This window comes from Chlamydotis macqueenii, chromosome 2 (assembly GCF_036417535.1).
Source record: "Chlamydotis macqueenii isolate bChlMac1 chromosome 2, bChlMac1.mat, whole genome shotgun sequence".
NCBI lineage: Eukaryota > Metazoa > Chordata > Aves > Otidiformes > Otididae > Chlamydotis > Chlamydotis macqueenii.
The window spans coordinates 41,287,710-41,304,087 of NC_141557.1; the positions used below are offsets into that span (position 1 = coordinate 41,287,710).

Here is a 16,378-nt window from a genome sequence, read left to right on the forward strand (position 1 = left end):
TAAAAAGGGCCAGTCCTGCAGAAGTGTCACTTCTTGAGGAACAGTGAGTTTGCTTTAACACAGCAGTAGTAAGGATCTTCTGTCACTCCACTCCCTGTGACAGCTATGTCTATTGTATTTTATAACACACTAATTAGAACATGTATGATTTAAGAATGGAAAAGAAACACACAAAGGATCAGCACAGCATTTTTTTCTTCCTAGTCAATGATTATTACAGAAAAAAAAACAGTAATCTCGAAGAACTTGAATTCTACAGTTTTTACTAAGACACTACAAACACTTTTTTCAGTATGCTCTACTTAAATGTTTAAGTTTCATTGTCACAGAGTAGGACGGTATTTCTATTTGTACAACCATTCAAGTATAGTATATCTTCTGTATGCAAAAAATACTCATATTGTAAACATTCAGAACTTATTTAACTTATACACTATTTAAATATAACCATAAAATCAAAAGCCAGAAAGATTTCAGCTACACAAACTAATGTTGTTATGCAGGCATGCAAGCATCAGAAGTCCACAGAACTGCAGTTTCCCAGATCAAGTCTCTTGGGCTGTGCTGTACTCTGAAACAGAAGACCAACTCTGAATCCCTGTGATTCTCTTGAATGGACATTTTTCAAGTTCAAGTAATGTTTATAACTCATCCCATGAAAGATAAAATCTTGATCACCAAATCCATGACATAGATCTATGGACACAGACATCCTCCATGGTCTTCCCATTATGTTTTCCTTGATAACTTAAAAAAAAAAAAAAAAAAAGAAAAGAAAAGTTCTTTCATCTGCTGAGTTTCTACTAATTAAAATTAGTATTGCTCGATGTTCAAGTGACTCCGGTGACAAGTGGTGTTCCTCAGGGGTCAGTATTGGGACCGGCCCTGTTCAACATCTTTGTTGGTGACATGGACAGCGGGATAGAGAGCACCCTCAGCAAGTTCACAGATGACACCAAGCTGTGTGGTGTGGTTGACATGCTGGATGGAAGGGATGTTACCCAGAGGGACCTTGACAAGCTAGGGAGGTGGGCCCGTGCAAACCTCATGAAGTTCAGCAAGGCCAAGTGCAAGGTCCTGCACCTGGGTCTGGTCAATCACAAGTACAAATACAGGCTGGGTGGAGAATGGATCAAGAGAAGCCCTGAGGAGAAGGACTGGGGAGTGATGGTGGACGAGAAGCTCAACATGAGCAGGCAATGTGTGCTTGCAGTCCAGAAAGCCAACCCCATCCTAGGCTGTATCAAAAGAAGCGTGGCCAGCAGGTCGAGGGAGGTGATTCTCTCCCTCTGCTCTGCTCTCATGAGACCCCATCTGGAGTACTGCATCCAGCTCTGGAGCCCCCAACATAAGAAGGACACAAACCTGTTGGAGAGGGTCCAGAGGAAGGCCATGAAGACGATCAGAGGGCTGGAGCAGCTCTCCTATGACAGGCTGAGAGAGTTGGGGCTGTTCAGCCTGGAGAAGAGGAGGCTCTGGGGAGACTTTACAGCAGCTTTCCAGTACCCAAATGGGGCTTATAGGAAAGATAGGGAGAAACACTTTAGCAGGGCTTGTTGTGATAGGATATGGGGTAATGGTTTTAAAATAGAGGGAAGTAGATTCAGACTGGACATTAGGAAAAAAAACATTCCCAATGAGGGTGGTGAAACACTGGAATAGGTTTCCCAGAGAGGTGGTAGATTCAAGGCCAGGTTGGACGGGGCTCTGTGCAATCTGATCTAGTTGGATATGTCCCTGCTTCTTGCAGAGGGGTTGGACTAGATGATTTTTAAAGGTCCCTTCCAACCCTAACTATTCCACAATTCTATGATTCTAAAATGCAAGTAAACAGAGTAAGAAAGTCCTTTTTTTAAAAACAAAACAAAACAAACAAAAAACCTCAGCAAGCACTAAACTACAGTGTTGTTAAACTGACAATCTTTTCTATATATTTTAGAATTGTCTCAAAATGCCTCTTGTATTCTGTACTGTATGAAAAATCTTTATGTTCTTTGAGCTCCAATAACACTTCTCAAGACAGCACCAGCTGTTGTTTCACAAGAAAACAAAGAGAATTAACCAAAGGTCATGAAGGGCTTAAGTCTTCTGCTTCACACCAAGTCTGTTTTTTCTTTGTTTGTTTGTTAACAGGTTATCCAATTTTCAATTTGCAATCTTAATGTTGCCAAGTTTTTATGGTGTTTTCTTGTTTGTTTAGGGTTTTTTGTTTGGTTGGTTTTTGGGTGAGGTGTTTTTTGGGGTTTTTTTTTGGTTTTTTTTTTGTTTTGGTTGTTGTTTTTTTTTTTAGACACAGTATTTGACTTTCCCAACATTGCTGTAACATTCAGGACTTTACAGATTCTTGATAGTCTTTCAGACTTTCTAACCTTCCAGGCTGATGACGAATATAGACATCCACATACAGATAAGTCAGCAAGATGACCATTGTTAAGCAGGTTGGAATGCTATAACCTATTGCACTATGCAGCCTTCATTATAGACATGCAGTTACACTTCATACTGTGACCTCAGATGTAGCTAGCATCTTAAACACTCTTAAACACAGTAGAGCGGTAACTGTATGAAAAAACATACTGATTCTCAGTTGATAGCAGTTGCTGCTCAGTTTACTACATCAAGACTATTGTGCATCATAATCATGTTTTATTATGGTAACTCTTTCTCCATTACGATTGCAGTTGCAAAACCATCTCTTTTGGAGTTATTTTTGCTATGAATTTATCTAGTACTGTGTGGAAGCTATAGTCGTTCTTTCCTTTTGCGATCAAGAGTCAGAATCCAAGTAGCCTTTACTAGATGACAGTTTGGCAACAAGACTTCTACTGTTTATCTTCAACCTAAGAAGTCACATATTTGGTTTTGGCATCTTCTTTCTTCACATTTTGCATTTTTTTTCTTAGTGTATTCTGTTGTAATTTCTGTATATAATAGAGCATGTGTGACATCCATATCACGTCAGAGATTTTTGTCGCCTTTTTTGGATGAAAACTGGCCCATATAGTCTTCCTTAGCATTTTGAAATCGCATTGAGTCACCAGGCTGAGTTTGGTTACTTATGCTGCAAGCTGTACGTTAACATGCTAAATCTTAATACACATTTGATCTGGACAGTTTGGCAGCCCCAGAAAAAAAAAAAAAGTTGTCCCTATCCAAAAAGAAAAATGTAAAAAGCCACAACAAAGAATGCAGGTTTCCTCATCAGTTTCCGTGTTGCCATAACTGGAATATACATCTTTAGTTTTACTCCTTACTTTAAGTTGCTCAATTTCACATGGTTGCAAGAAGTTGAAAATCCTGAAAAATGTTAATGTCTCTCCCCACTTACACAGACTTAATCCTGTATTGGCCACTGGCATCATCATCTTCTCCAGACTATAAACTATTTCCAAACAACAACAAAAACTAACAAAATAACAAAAAACCCTACTCAAGTCAAAATACATTTTTCTTTAGTCTGCCCATTCTTTCTTCCTCATATTAGGCAATCAAAAAGACATCATTTTCTAGATTGGTAGACAAGCATAAATGAACAGAGAAGAGACATCACTATATGAACAAGAAGTCACCTTCACTTTGTCTTTGTCTTTTCTGTCTTAACCTCCTACAACTACTATGCACAACAATTGTTCTCCAGAAAGCCTCAGGACATAAGAATTTAGAAAAAGCACATGCCATGTGTCATACATTCCCTTAAATAAAGTGTAGGATAAGCACATTTAGTGGGACAACATAGTAAATGTTTAGTGTAATTAAGCTGTAAAACCTAAGGAGGTTAATTAAGTAATGAAATCCACGGATGTGGTTGATTTTCTACCACTTACAGTTCAAAACAAAACTACCTCTTCTGAGGAAGATACGCTATACCTCAAAAAACTTCATAGATGCAATATCGTAATTACTAGGTAGTTCTAAGGATAATATGCACTTGACTGTATTGTGGCGTTATATGTTGGATCATAATGGCCTCCTCTTGCCTTAGAAAAATAGATAATGTATACATTGTTACATGAACATTTTGCAGTTTTCCCAAAGAAAACTCTGGCTGAGAATATCTCGCACCATAAAAACAAAACCAGAGGGAGTTTCAAAATAAACTACTCTCCTGCCATCTTTAACAAATGGTTCAGCTCTCTTGCCAAGATGAAAACACACAAAAGTAACGGTTCCCTGTTACCACAGCAAATTTCCATAGACTATTGCATACCATTAGCCACATGAACTACATCTCTCCATCGTATCCTCTCCAAAGCTGATCGTAGGAAGGAGTTCTCAGTAAACTCATTCAGAACTAGTCTTACTCTAGTGAGATTAATCTGGTTATTTTAAATTCCTAAGTTTTTTATCTCCTGGTTTGGACAATTTGCTCTGGACTCTGAAAGCACCACATTACAGTTTTGTTATTACGATTCAGTTCTAGAATAGCTGGAGGATGGCCAGATTTCCCCTTTACAGAAAAGCACAGCAGTTAAGTGCTGCCAAAAGAGGAAAAATTCCTTCTTTCTTCCTTCCTCTCTTGCTTCTCTGCTCCATATAGTGGCATCAAACTGACCTCACAACAAGCCAGTTGAAAGGAGTAAATGAAGCCTTCTCCCCTTTTTTTTTTGTCAACTAGAAGCAATCAGTTGTCCACTGCCTCATTTTCCTGAACAACCTTGCTAGAGAATCAGACAAGTATCTGTGCAATGAAAAGAGCAGAATCATACAGCTAGGAAGACAAGGTTAAAAAGATATAATTAGATTGCTTAGTTGTACCATGAAATGACATTCTTAAAATTACACAGCTTCATCTTCCTATTAAATAGCTTAACAAAATAAAAGCATCATCATTCTTATTTTAGGATTGTTAAGGCACAATGATTTAAATGAAAATGTAGGGATTTGCTTTCTCCACCAGACTTTTGAGAAGTAAAGAATACCAATTTTGTGCAAATATGTATGCTCACTATAATTACTCCTGACCAGAAAATTATATATATTGTTTTAAATATGAATTCCCTTACACTTAAGTTTCTACAGCAACAGTTCTGTTTTATTTGGCACAGGTTTGGATACAGTCAGCAGCACATTCAGATCCTGATCTTTAGCGTCTTCTTTAAAAGCATGTGTCCAACGTCTGCCCATGCATGACAACAATTTAACTGAATTTTACTGTTAAATTTTAAGAGTCTGAAATTTTTCTATTTGTCTATCCACTGACAAGTTCTATGTCAATACTAAATCTTGATACTGCTTAGCCAGTATCAAAAAAGTGCATCTATGAATGCTTTGGTAAGAAATCAATATTTTAAGAATCGTTTTTTGCAGCAAAAATTCAGAGACAAGGAAGGAAAAAAAAAAACCTGACTCTCACAGAAAATGATGTTATTAATGTTAAAATTTAAGACAACTTAAAATAGTTGTCCTACTGATTCTTAGAACTGTGATCCTTGGAATCACTGAATGAAGTGGTTTGGTCACTGAATGACCAAATCTGCTTGGTCAAATGTCAAATATCACATTCCTAGAACAGCACTGTGATCTTTCCTTCTAGATCCTATGGGTTCTACGGCCAGATGAACCCTCGTTGTACCGCAAGGTATTTTCATTCTGCTGAACTATCTTCAGATTAATTAAAAAAATGTAGAAAATAACTGTAGAAAAAGCTTCAGGCACAAGTAGGACAACATTCATTTGTACTTCAGAACTGACACAGTACCCTAAAAAGAAACACAGTATGATTAGCAGTAACTATTAAGTCTGCTTCCTAGAATCTTCAAAAGAAAAGCGACAGCAATGCATTTACTTAACACAAGGTATCACATAGAAGTAAATTAATGAGGTTTTTTCTTTTTAAAAACTGTTCCAAATATAGAACAAACTCTAAACGTTTACAAATAATGATCACATTGCTTCCTCTCAAATACCACAGCTTGCTCCACAATAACATATGCATCTGCTTTTTTTATTATTAGAAGCGCCTATGCTAACACAGCCACATTTTCTGGCATTCTGTATTTTCAAAATCTATTTTCTGACATATTAAATTAAATATGAATCCGGCACTCTTTAAAAAAAAAAAACAAACAAAAAACGTAGCTTGAGTTTAATTGTTCAAGTCCTACTATGCAACATCTACAGTTCCTCTGGAGATTTTACAAATCTTGAAATATTATAAGTTTCATAAATATACTATATATTCTAGTCTCAATTCTGTAGTAAACTCCCTGAGAAAGGAACACAGGTTTGGTGTTCCAGACATTTACAGCAATTCAAGAGGAGGAAAACAGAGGTAGCAATGAGTCAAAAAGTCTGAGCACTGTTCCAAAACTCCCTCTTCCTCAGCCACTCATCCTCCCACAATAAAATTCCTACAGAACTTATTACAAAAAGCCTTTCAGGATTGCTCATTAAAAATGCTGACAATCTTGAAGATCATCAAAACTCTACCCTTTAATTTGCAATTTAAGAATCGCATCTTGGCAGGCAAAAGAATTCACCTCTCCATAAAAGGTACCTTATAAAGGACTCACCAAATAATTTCACAGATATTTTGAGATTAATTTTAAAATAATTGATGATCAAGGTTTTCATCATCTTTTTGTTACCCAACATGTATGTTTATTACTCAACTTGCAAAGAAGAGTTTGCTTTCTCTCAAGTGTCTGGACCATCTCCCTCCCTCTCCATCAGCAAACACAGGTAAGAAACTTCCCCCTCCAAGCTGATTCTTCATATGCTTATAGAGGCTTTTATTTGTGCATTTAAGAAAAATCCTCTCCTCAGTTTGCTTAATAACAAAATAGAGTAACTGCCTCACTTCTTGCAACTGCTCTCCTCCAAGCAATTTCCGTCCATTTTACTCCAAGATTGCGACACACAATTTCAGAGTTTTCATGACAATACTGTAATACAACAGTGGTGGAAAAGACTTTAAAGTTAGGATCACTAAATAGCATATGATGAAAAACACTACCTCAGCCAACACAGAGCTCTGCATTATGTATGGAGGCAATAGCCTGAATGACTGCGTTTGCTAGAGCTCTGTATCAGCCAGTATAAGATGGTGTTATTTTTCCCGACACCTTGCCATTCTTCTATTTTTATATCATGGTACACAACTACCAATGGAATAAATACAAGACTGAAATGTTCATATACTACTAAACTATCTTCTCTAAAAAGTAAAAATACCCCAGAGCTACCACAGATTGGACAGCTATTTCCCAATATCTCCAGTGAAGCTCACACTACCAGTTTCTCTTAGGTAAAGATGCTCTGCTTAGGGGCTGACCGTAGAATTCTAACTGCTCTTACAGAAACATTACATATCAAGTTGTGTGGTTGTGAGAGCTGTTTTTGTTCTTTTTTTTTCCCCTACTTTATCTCAGTCTCTTTTGATTTATAACAAAAAAACTTTTCAGTGTTATCTTATAGCTCCTGTGATTCTGTCATGATGAGAAAAATATTGTTCCTTGTTTTCTCCTTGAAGGTTCCTTCACAGATTGAGAAAGTTGGTGTGTGAGTTTTTGGCACCTCACTAAGGCAGACATTTGTCCAATTTTTCATAGACCTATTCTACTTGCAACTGTTCAATGTCTGAAATAAGGAAAAGGAACCCTCAGTCTAATCAGGCCCACTCATTCACAAAAAAAAAAGTAAAAGAAATCAGTAGCTCTTCAGTACCTCTTGAAGACACATAGCTTCCATGAAAGGAGGACTGCTTAATATGCCAATTGCAATTCTACCTCACAAATCAGGAAAAACACACACCAGTAGATTAAGCAATTTAATCCTCTCTTACACTTTTTCTTCCTCCATTAAGGTAGCTTTATTTTAATTATGTACAAAGGAAAATATAGATCTGATGTTTTGATCTGAACCTTTCAAACATGTTCTAACACTCAAGCAGCCTTTACAATAACTTCGCTAATGACCTTTTTATCTAATTGTGAAAAGAAAAAAACAGAACTGCTTAAATGCATACAGTGTAACACACACACAGATTTATCATTTTAATAAAATAAAAAAATAAAACTAGTACTTTAATTTACTTTCAGTGGTAAACCATATTTATATGTAAATTACAATACATTAAGATGCAGACAGCATTTTAAAATAGCTTTATTAAATGAAACTAGATGAGCTGATACAGAAAAAGTTTAACATCATGCACTTCAAAACATAACTTAAAAGGACTCCGTTCATAAAATTAAAAGTATTTGCAATCACACTGAAGTTTTAATAGCAGATCTGATCCTCATTTATCAGGGAGGGGGGAAAACTTTCCTGCTTTCACATCAACCTTCTGAGTACTCATTACTGAACTACCTGAAAAAATGTCAAGGAAACATTTTTTTAACAAAAATTACTATGACTAAGAACTGGTCCACGATTTTGCTTCTGAGGAACACTTTTCTCCTATGTTTATAAAAACAAAAAACATTCTGTATGTTTAATCTTGATGCCTTCATTGGTTGCTAGAACTTCAATTATATTTTAGTGTTTATTTTCAAAATTCTGTAAAAATATTTTACACTCCTTGACTTAATATTCACGTTAAACTTATGATACTAGCATTAAACACATTCTTCCAAAATATCTGGGTTTCACTACTGGTACTTGAGAGGACACGACCAGGTCTCCAAGTATAAAATTTTCAAAACAGGTTTCTTCACACAGTTATCCACATTTAGAACTACTTATTTTTGCTCAATCTGCTTTTGGAAACTTTCAAAACACCTATATACTGCAGAATAATGTTTTCTTTGTGGGTGACTTGCAATAAATGTAGTATTTTAAGTGAGAAAAATTAAGTTTTCTGTACCAGTTTTCAGTTCCATGTTCTCTTTATATAATAATATATATATAACCCACTCCCAGGGATGGAATCATTCATATCTATCAGCTATAAATCATATGTGCTGCTTTTAATTAATTGAAATATAAACATGCATTGGGAGATTGCTTTTGCACATAGGCACAGAAGACACTTTACACGCAAGATAAAAATCTACTTCTGGAAAATAAAGCCTATGAAAATAAAATACTAGATTTAAATAATAATTTTTTCAAACTTAAACCACCTACCATAGACTATGTATATACTCTTATTTGGAAAGGTTACTTTATCTGTACAAATAAATTCCTTATTTAACCTTTAATACAGCATGAGTGGCTTAGAAATTAAATGTATACATACTGGAATGTATACGTGACTGGAAGAGGGGTAACATAACCCCCATTTTTAAAAAGGGGAACAAGGAGGACCCAGGCAACTACAGGCTGGTCAGCCTCATCTCTGTGCCTGGCAAGGTCATGGAGCAGATTCTCCTGGAAACCATGCAGCGGCACATAGAGAGCAAGGAGGTGGTTGGTTGGTGACAGCCAGCGTGGCTTCACGAAGGGCAGATTGTGCCCGACCAATTTGGCGACCTTCTACGACAGGGTGACAGCATCGGTGGACAATGGACAAGCAACGGACACCATCTACCTAGACTCGTGCAAAGCATTTGACACTGTCCCGCACGACATCCTTCTCTCTAAACTGGAGAGATGTGGGTTTGATGAACGGACCACTCAGCGGATAAGGAGTTGGCTGGATGGTCGCACTCAGAGAGTGGTGGTCAACGGCTCAATGTCCAAGTGGAGATCGGTGATGAGCGGCATTCCTCAGGGGTCAGTATTGGGCCCCGCCCTGTTCAACATCTTTGTCGGTGACATGGACAGTGGGATAGAGTGCACCCTCAGCAAGTTTGCCAATTACACCAAGCTGCATGGTGCCGTCAACACGCTGGAGGGGAGGGATGCCATCCAGAGGGACCTTGACAGGCTGGAGAGGTGGGCCCATGCCAACCTCATGAAGCTCAACCAGGCCAAGTGCAAGGTCCTGCACCTGGGTCGTGGCAATTCCAGGCACAAATACAGGCTGGGTGGGGAATGGGTCAAGAGCAGCCCTGAGGAGAAGGACTGGGGAGTGATGGTGGACGAGAAGCTCAACATGAGCAGGCAATGCGCCCTTGCAGCCCAGAAGGCCAACTGCATCCTGGGTTGCGTCAAAAGGCACGTGGCCAGCAGGTCAAGGGAGCTGATTCTGCCCCTCTACTGATGTGGGGGTCTCACCAGAGTAGGAATACTGTGCCCAGTTTTGGAGCCCCCAACATAAAAAGGACATGGACCAGTTGGAGAGGGTCTAGAGGAGGGCAACGAAAATGATAAGAGGGTTGGAGCACCTCTCCTATGAGGACAGGCTGAGAGAGTTGGGGCTGTTCAGCCTGGAGAAGAGGAAGCTCCGGGGAGACCTGATAGCGGTCTTCCAGTACCTCAAGGGGGCCTACAAGAAAGATGGGGAGACACTCTTCAGTAGGGACTGTTGTGATAGGACAAGGGGTAATGGTTTTAAAATAAAGGGAGGTAGATTTAGATTAAATATTAGGAAAAAACATTTTTTACAATGAGCGTGGTGGAACACTTGGAACAGGTGGCCCAGAGAGGTGGTGGAAGCCCCATCCCTGGAAACACTCAAGGCCAGGCTGGATGAGGCTCTGAGCAACCTGATATAGTCAAAGATGTCCCTGCTCCTTGCAGAGGGGGTTGGACTAGATGACCTCTGTGGGTCCCTTCCAACCCTAACCATCCTATGAGTCTATACACAAATCTAGAGAGACAAAACATTAACAGAGGACATGTGCTTGAATGTACACCTTTCCCATCAAACAACTAAAGTAATCCCCCCTGTATTTTTTTTTAAATCAGTCCCCTCCAGATATACATTTCCTCCTAGAGTTCATTACAATTTGATTCCCCACCGCTACGCATTCAGCATTTTTTCACCTACACTAGAACAAGTTTTCCTCCCAGCTCAGAGTAGACAGGTGAAGACGCATGACATCAAGCTGCAAGACTGGCTCAGTTGCATTCAAAGAGGTAGCCCCAATCTTGTTCCACCACCAAGCCTCTATCTGATATCATCTCTATCACCTCTTTGACCCTGCATTATCCAGCTCTCTAACAAGGAGAAGATTGGACTAGTAAGAGAACAACAAAAGTATTTCACTGAATGGTGGCATGGAGGACAGAAGATCAGAGTTAACAACTTTCTTTTGGCAGGTAAGCCACAACATCTAATGAATCCCTCCCTCTTCACAACTATTGTGTCTGACTCATCAAATTGAGCCACAAACATTTCTTTCCCTCTAGTGCTAGAATATTCAGGAAAGTCACCACATCTCTTTGCACCACTGCTTCCTTAAGGGCACCAGGATCAGAAATTCAACAAGAGCAAGAGGGAATGCTGCTTCCCCTCAACTATTGATACACTACATAGCTTCAAATCCTACAAAATGCATTACGTTTAACAAAAGTAACTAGTAACCCACTGGGTCATCTATTTCAAGTCTGACTTACCTTCCATTGTACAACAGTAAAAAAAAAAAAAAAAAAAAAAAAAAAAGGAGGGAAGGGCTCAAGGTGCACAAAACCCCAAGTTCTCTGGTCAATATAATAGCAAAAGAAAAGATAGATGCTTATAAAAAGCACGTAAGACTTCCCCCCCTTGCAGATACCACAATACAGCAGAGGAAAGATAAGACAGTAACTAACACTATATGTAACAACTATTACTTATATGACAACTGTGTTCTAGGCCTAGCTTCAGCCAGCAAAGAAACAGAAGGTCTGATCCAGATAAAGAAACGGAAAGAAAAGACAGATAATTCTGAGCTTTAACCTGGGTCTAGAAAGGCAACTAGAGAGGGCTAGAAGATTCAGGGGTAGGAGATTCTTAGGGCTCAGGAGAAAGCCTTGAAAACACTGACAGAAGTAACTGATGAAGTATTGCTTTTTTGAAATACTCTTGAGTAGCTCTACAGGCATGACCATTGTATCAGAACCGACACACTTGACAGTGTTACTTGCAATGACTTCACTTTCACTATACAAGGCATATTTATTTAAAAAAAAAATACTATTACTGTACTATTATGACAGTTCATTTTCTGTAGTCCCTAAATATACAGAAAGGCTGAAGATAAGAATTACTTCTTTTGTTCAAAGTAAGTTTTTCTAGCATTAGAAAATGCCATCATATTTCACCAGTGAAAACCCCTCTAGATACAAATCCATACTTTTGTAACGAACTCTTAATACAACTTAACACCTTTTTGGGTAACCCTTGCAAATCATCCACGAAGAATAACTAACATAAATCTGTTGGTTAAGACTCCACCTTCTACCAACTATTACAGTGAGGAGGTGCAAGTTGATTAAAAAAAAAAAAAAAAAAATCAGTAACCAGACTAGAAAACATACTCCTCAAAAAATGACTAATACATTTGATAAATCAGAGGTTATCTTCATTTCTTTTCAGTTATACATGCAAAATTATTTTCCCAATAAACATTTTTAATTAATATACTCCCATGCACCTCCATCACTGGTAATTGTGCCTACTTACCAGCTAACGTTTCTTAAAGTTCTGTTACAGGTAGCTGAAAACACAGATGACTTCCTGTTTGTTTCTATGAACATTTAATCCATTTACTTTTAAAAGTAAAAGTGAGTATCACCTGATGCTTGTATTCTTTCCTAGTTAGCTGAACCAATGAACAAGCATGCTGTTTAAATCACAACCAAAGCTAAAGTTACACATACAACTCTTTACTCAAATGTGAGCACCAGGCACATGGGATTTGCTAGTTTGAAACATAAATTAACATCCCACTAAGTTTCAAACTTTTCCTCATCTTTAGGACTTGACTTACTTCTGTTATCCTTCAACTGTTTAACTCACGGTCTTAAAAAGAAACCACTAACAATACAAAATACATTACTCAAAGTACTCAACCTAGTGGTTTCAACGTGCTAATAAAAAGTCTAAAAAAATCAAGATAGTTTCAAAACAACTTATAATCAAACAGCAAATAGTTGCATATCCAGTAGATTAAAACCAGATGGCTGAAACTATTACAGTCTCTTGCTTTGTACCTCTCATTCTCAAGGCCAGCAGATGTCCACTCACAAACCATCGCCTGAACCAACTTTTTTTTTTTTTGGCCTAAACCAATCACTAGCCACTGCTACAACTATGTCAGCACCACAGCAATATTGCCCTTTTGTATGCTAGTGTTCTACAGCTGACATGGAACAGGTTTGGTTTTAGGAACTGGCTCCAAAGTCCTATCTTCAGCTTTTAAAATGCATGCGAGAGAAAGAAACATCTTACTGTTTTCTGAAAAAAAGCTAACACAGTTTTAACTAAAAATGTAATTATTTCCCTACAACTACTCTGAGATTACAAAAACACTTTAATTTTTACCGCTTCTAGACAATGAAAAGTTTGCTTACTTCCAGTTGTAGGAAACCGTTGACTCACCATACTTTCATCCCCATTATAGTTAAGAACACGTTTCATTAGAAATGCCTACTCAGTGATTTCCACACTTCATTCTGCAGTTTTCTGTATGAGCTGTAAAACTTTTAATTACTTGGTCCAACCTAGCCTGCAAACATCTTAACTCTGAAGAGCTATCTGAAGACCGTAGTTGATAAAGAAGACACAGTATTGCAGGAAAGAAAGGAGAATAATTTTAGCTTCTCTACTGAGGCTGTTCCCATATCTAAACTGCCTAATTTCAAGTGGCACACCCAGAAACTTGCTCATTTTTAATATACTTTTCCATGCTGCCAGCTTTTTAAAAATGAAAAAGAGAATTATCAACATAAAATGCAGTAACTAAAGCCACAGAAATAATCCATCAGAATACAGATGAGTTGTTCCACCCCAATAACGCTATTCATACTCTTTTCAAACAGCTCAAAGACGTAGAAAGACACAACAGAAGAACAAGTTTGCTGTAATTCTCTTGAACAAGACTTCTTAAAACTTTCTAACTCTGTAAAGCATATGCATCTGATTAAAGACGCAGCTACCTCACCATCTATCTATCAAGATATACTGTCTTCTGCATAAACTTTGAAGAAGTTACCCTCTTTTGAACGCTACACTAAGCAAGAGAAATGCAGGGAAGTTACTGATTGGCTGAACCAGACCCCTTCAGGTCATCCTCGCTCCACTTTCCCCAGGTGTTACTGAAACCAAGGAGTATCCACTATTACTACAGAGGAGGAGAGTATCCCTCTGCACTGACAGTCAGGGACAATACTCTCAAAGGACTTTAAAAAGGCTCAAAATGATTCACCAATTCTAGAGTCAGTTATCACCTGTACCCTCTCAAATCTTACTACTTCTGACCAATCCATGAAAAGCAGAGGAAAAAAAAAAAAAAAACCCAAACAAAAAAAACCACCTTCTTGGCCCTGTTACAGAGTTACAACTTTTGGAATCTTTCTATTGTATCTTGGAAGTTTAACTCCAAGATACAACAGAAAGCACACAGGGCCGGTCCCCTGAACATCTCTGAAAAGCCTCCTCGTCACCCACTTCCGAAACTTAGGAACTTCAGGTATTGTCTTTTCAGACAGCTGGGAAAGAAGCTGGGGTCAACGCATAGCCCCTTTGGTAGCCCACAAAGACTTTGCTCTAGCATCAAGAGACAGCAACTGCGACTTTTACGGGATGACAGATAGCCCACATCTCATTTTGGAGGACAGTGTCTTCAACACAGCCCTACTGACCCACCCACTCCCCTCAAGGCGGGAGGCTCCTTCCTATCTGTTTGCTCACAGACTAACCTTTTTTCCCCCTCCCCTACAGTCCCAAGCACCCTAAGAAGCCCCTCACAGCTGCAAGCTCCCACCCCAAGCCCAAACTCAGGTTGTCTTCTTCTCCCTGCGTCCCGGATCCCCTCACCGAGCAGCTGTACAGCGCTTCCCCTTTCACGCCAGTTTCCTCCTCGTTTAAAAGCCGATCCACGCTCTTTCCAGACACACACACACAGACGGGATGCAAAACCAAATAATAAAAAAAAAAAACTAAACCAAAAACCGCAAACAACAAAACGCAACCCCACAACTTACCACCCAAGTCAGTCCCCCGCTGCCGCCGCCGCCACCGCCGCCGCCGCCTCCTCCAGACTTTGCCATTTTCTGCCCGTTTCTCCTCAGCCGAAGCGAAGGCGCAAAGAAGCAACCGAGAGGGCCGGCGCCGAGGCTCGCAGCACAGCACAGCGCAGCGCAGCACAGCGCAGCACAGCACAGCGCGGCGCCCGCCCTTCGCGCTTCGCCCCGGCCCCTCAGGCGCCGCGCGGGCCCGGTAGCCCCCGCAGCCCCTCGCCCGCCCTCACACACACAGGCACCCCGACACCGAGAGCTCCCCCACCCACTTCGGCCCGGCTTCTAGTTCATGCTGGGGAAGGGCAGCCGAAGGCGAAGGAAAACAATCCGCCGGGACGGGCGAAGACACGGGAGGCCGCCGGCAGCCCCGCGAAGGAGGGAAAGCGCCCGGCGGAGAAGGGCCGAGGAAGGGCGGGCAGCCAAGGGGCCGCGCGCACGCACGCCCGCCCGCACAAAAGCGCTTTTCCGCCGCCCGCGCTCAAACTCGAGGCCGGGAGGCAGCGGGCGGGCGGGCCCAGCCGGGCCTGCGGCTCTCGCTAGTTTAAAGGGACTGCCGGGCCCTTTGCCTCCCGGCGGCAAACAACAGCCGCCGTAGCGCAGCCTCCCTACTCCTCCTCCTCACCCCCGGGCCCTCCTCCCCCCGCCCCGTAGCCACAAAGGCCCGGACAACAACAGATTAATAATAAAATCTCCCCCTATTCCCCTCCCCCGCCCGCGCCTTCCCTCCCCGCGCGCGCACCCGCACGCGAGCGCCCGCGCAGCCCCCGCCCCCTTCGCACGGGCACGGGCACACGCACGCACGCACGCACGCACCGCCCGCCGGCAGCCGGAGCTGGCCCGGCCCCTCCTTTCCCTTCTCTTTCCGCCCCGGTCCAATGCCGCTCCCCCGCTTGTCCTCCCGCACCCCCTGAACCGTTGTCGCCGGCACCCCGCGCTCAGACGAGAAGGACACGGCCCCCGTCCGCCATCCGCGTCGCGGCCGCCTCTGAACGCAGCCGGCCCGGGCTGCCCTCCCCTCCCCCCCACCCCGAGCCCCGTCCCTGAGCCGGCCCGCCAATCACACGCGGGAGGTGGGCAGGCTGTGAGGAGCGCCGCCCAATCGGAGAAGGGGAAGAAGCGGCTGCGGCCGCGTGAGACGTCACTGCGGGTGGCAACGGGGGGGGGCAAGCCGTGCCGCCGCGCGGGGGCGCTGCCGCCAGGGAAGGCGTCGCGGCGGGAGCGGGCGTGAGGCGGCGGGAATCGCCGACCGGCCGGGGCTCCGCGGGGCAGGGACCGCGTCCTCGCTGGGCCGACCTCTCCTCTCCGCACCCGCGGGGAAGGAGAGGCCTCGCTTTCCCCGCCGGGAACGTTCCCCTCCCCCCTACCACCCAGAGAAAACGTGTCGGGA

At 41.6% G+C, this 16,378-nt stretch overlaps 1 protein-coding gene across 4 annotated transcripts in view; it reads right to left on the minus strand.

Annotated features, from left to right (window-relative positions):
• The window catches only part of TOP2B (DNA topoisomerase II beta), a 64,451-nt gene extending 49,346 nt beyond the window's left edge, over positions 1-15,105 (minus strand). For all 4 annotated transcript variants that reach the window (XM_086742685.1, XM_086742683.1, XM_086742684.1 and 1 more), the window contains exon 1: positions 14,956-15,105. In XM_086742685.1, coding sequence (XP_086598811.1) covers positions 14,956-15,021 — 66 coding nt within the window. In that variant the 5' untranslated portion in view covers positions 15,022-15,105. The remainder of the gene's footprint in view (positions 1-14,955) is intronic.
• Between the last annotated feature and the right edge of the window lie 1,273 nt (positions 15,106-16,378).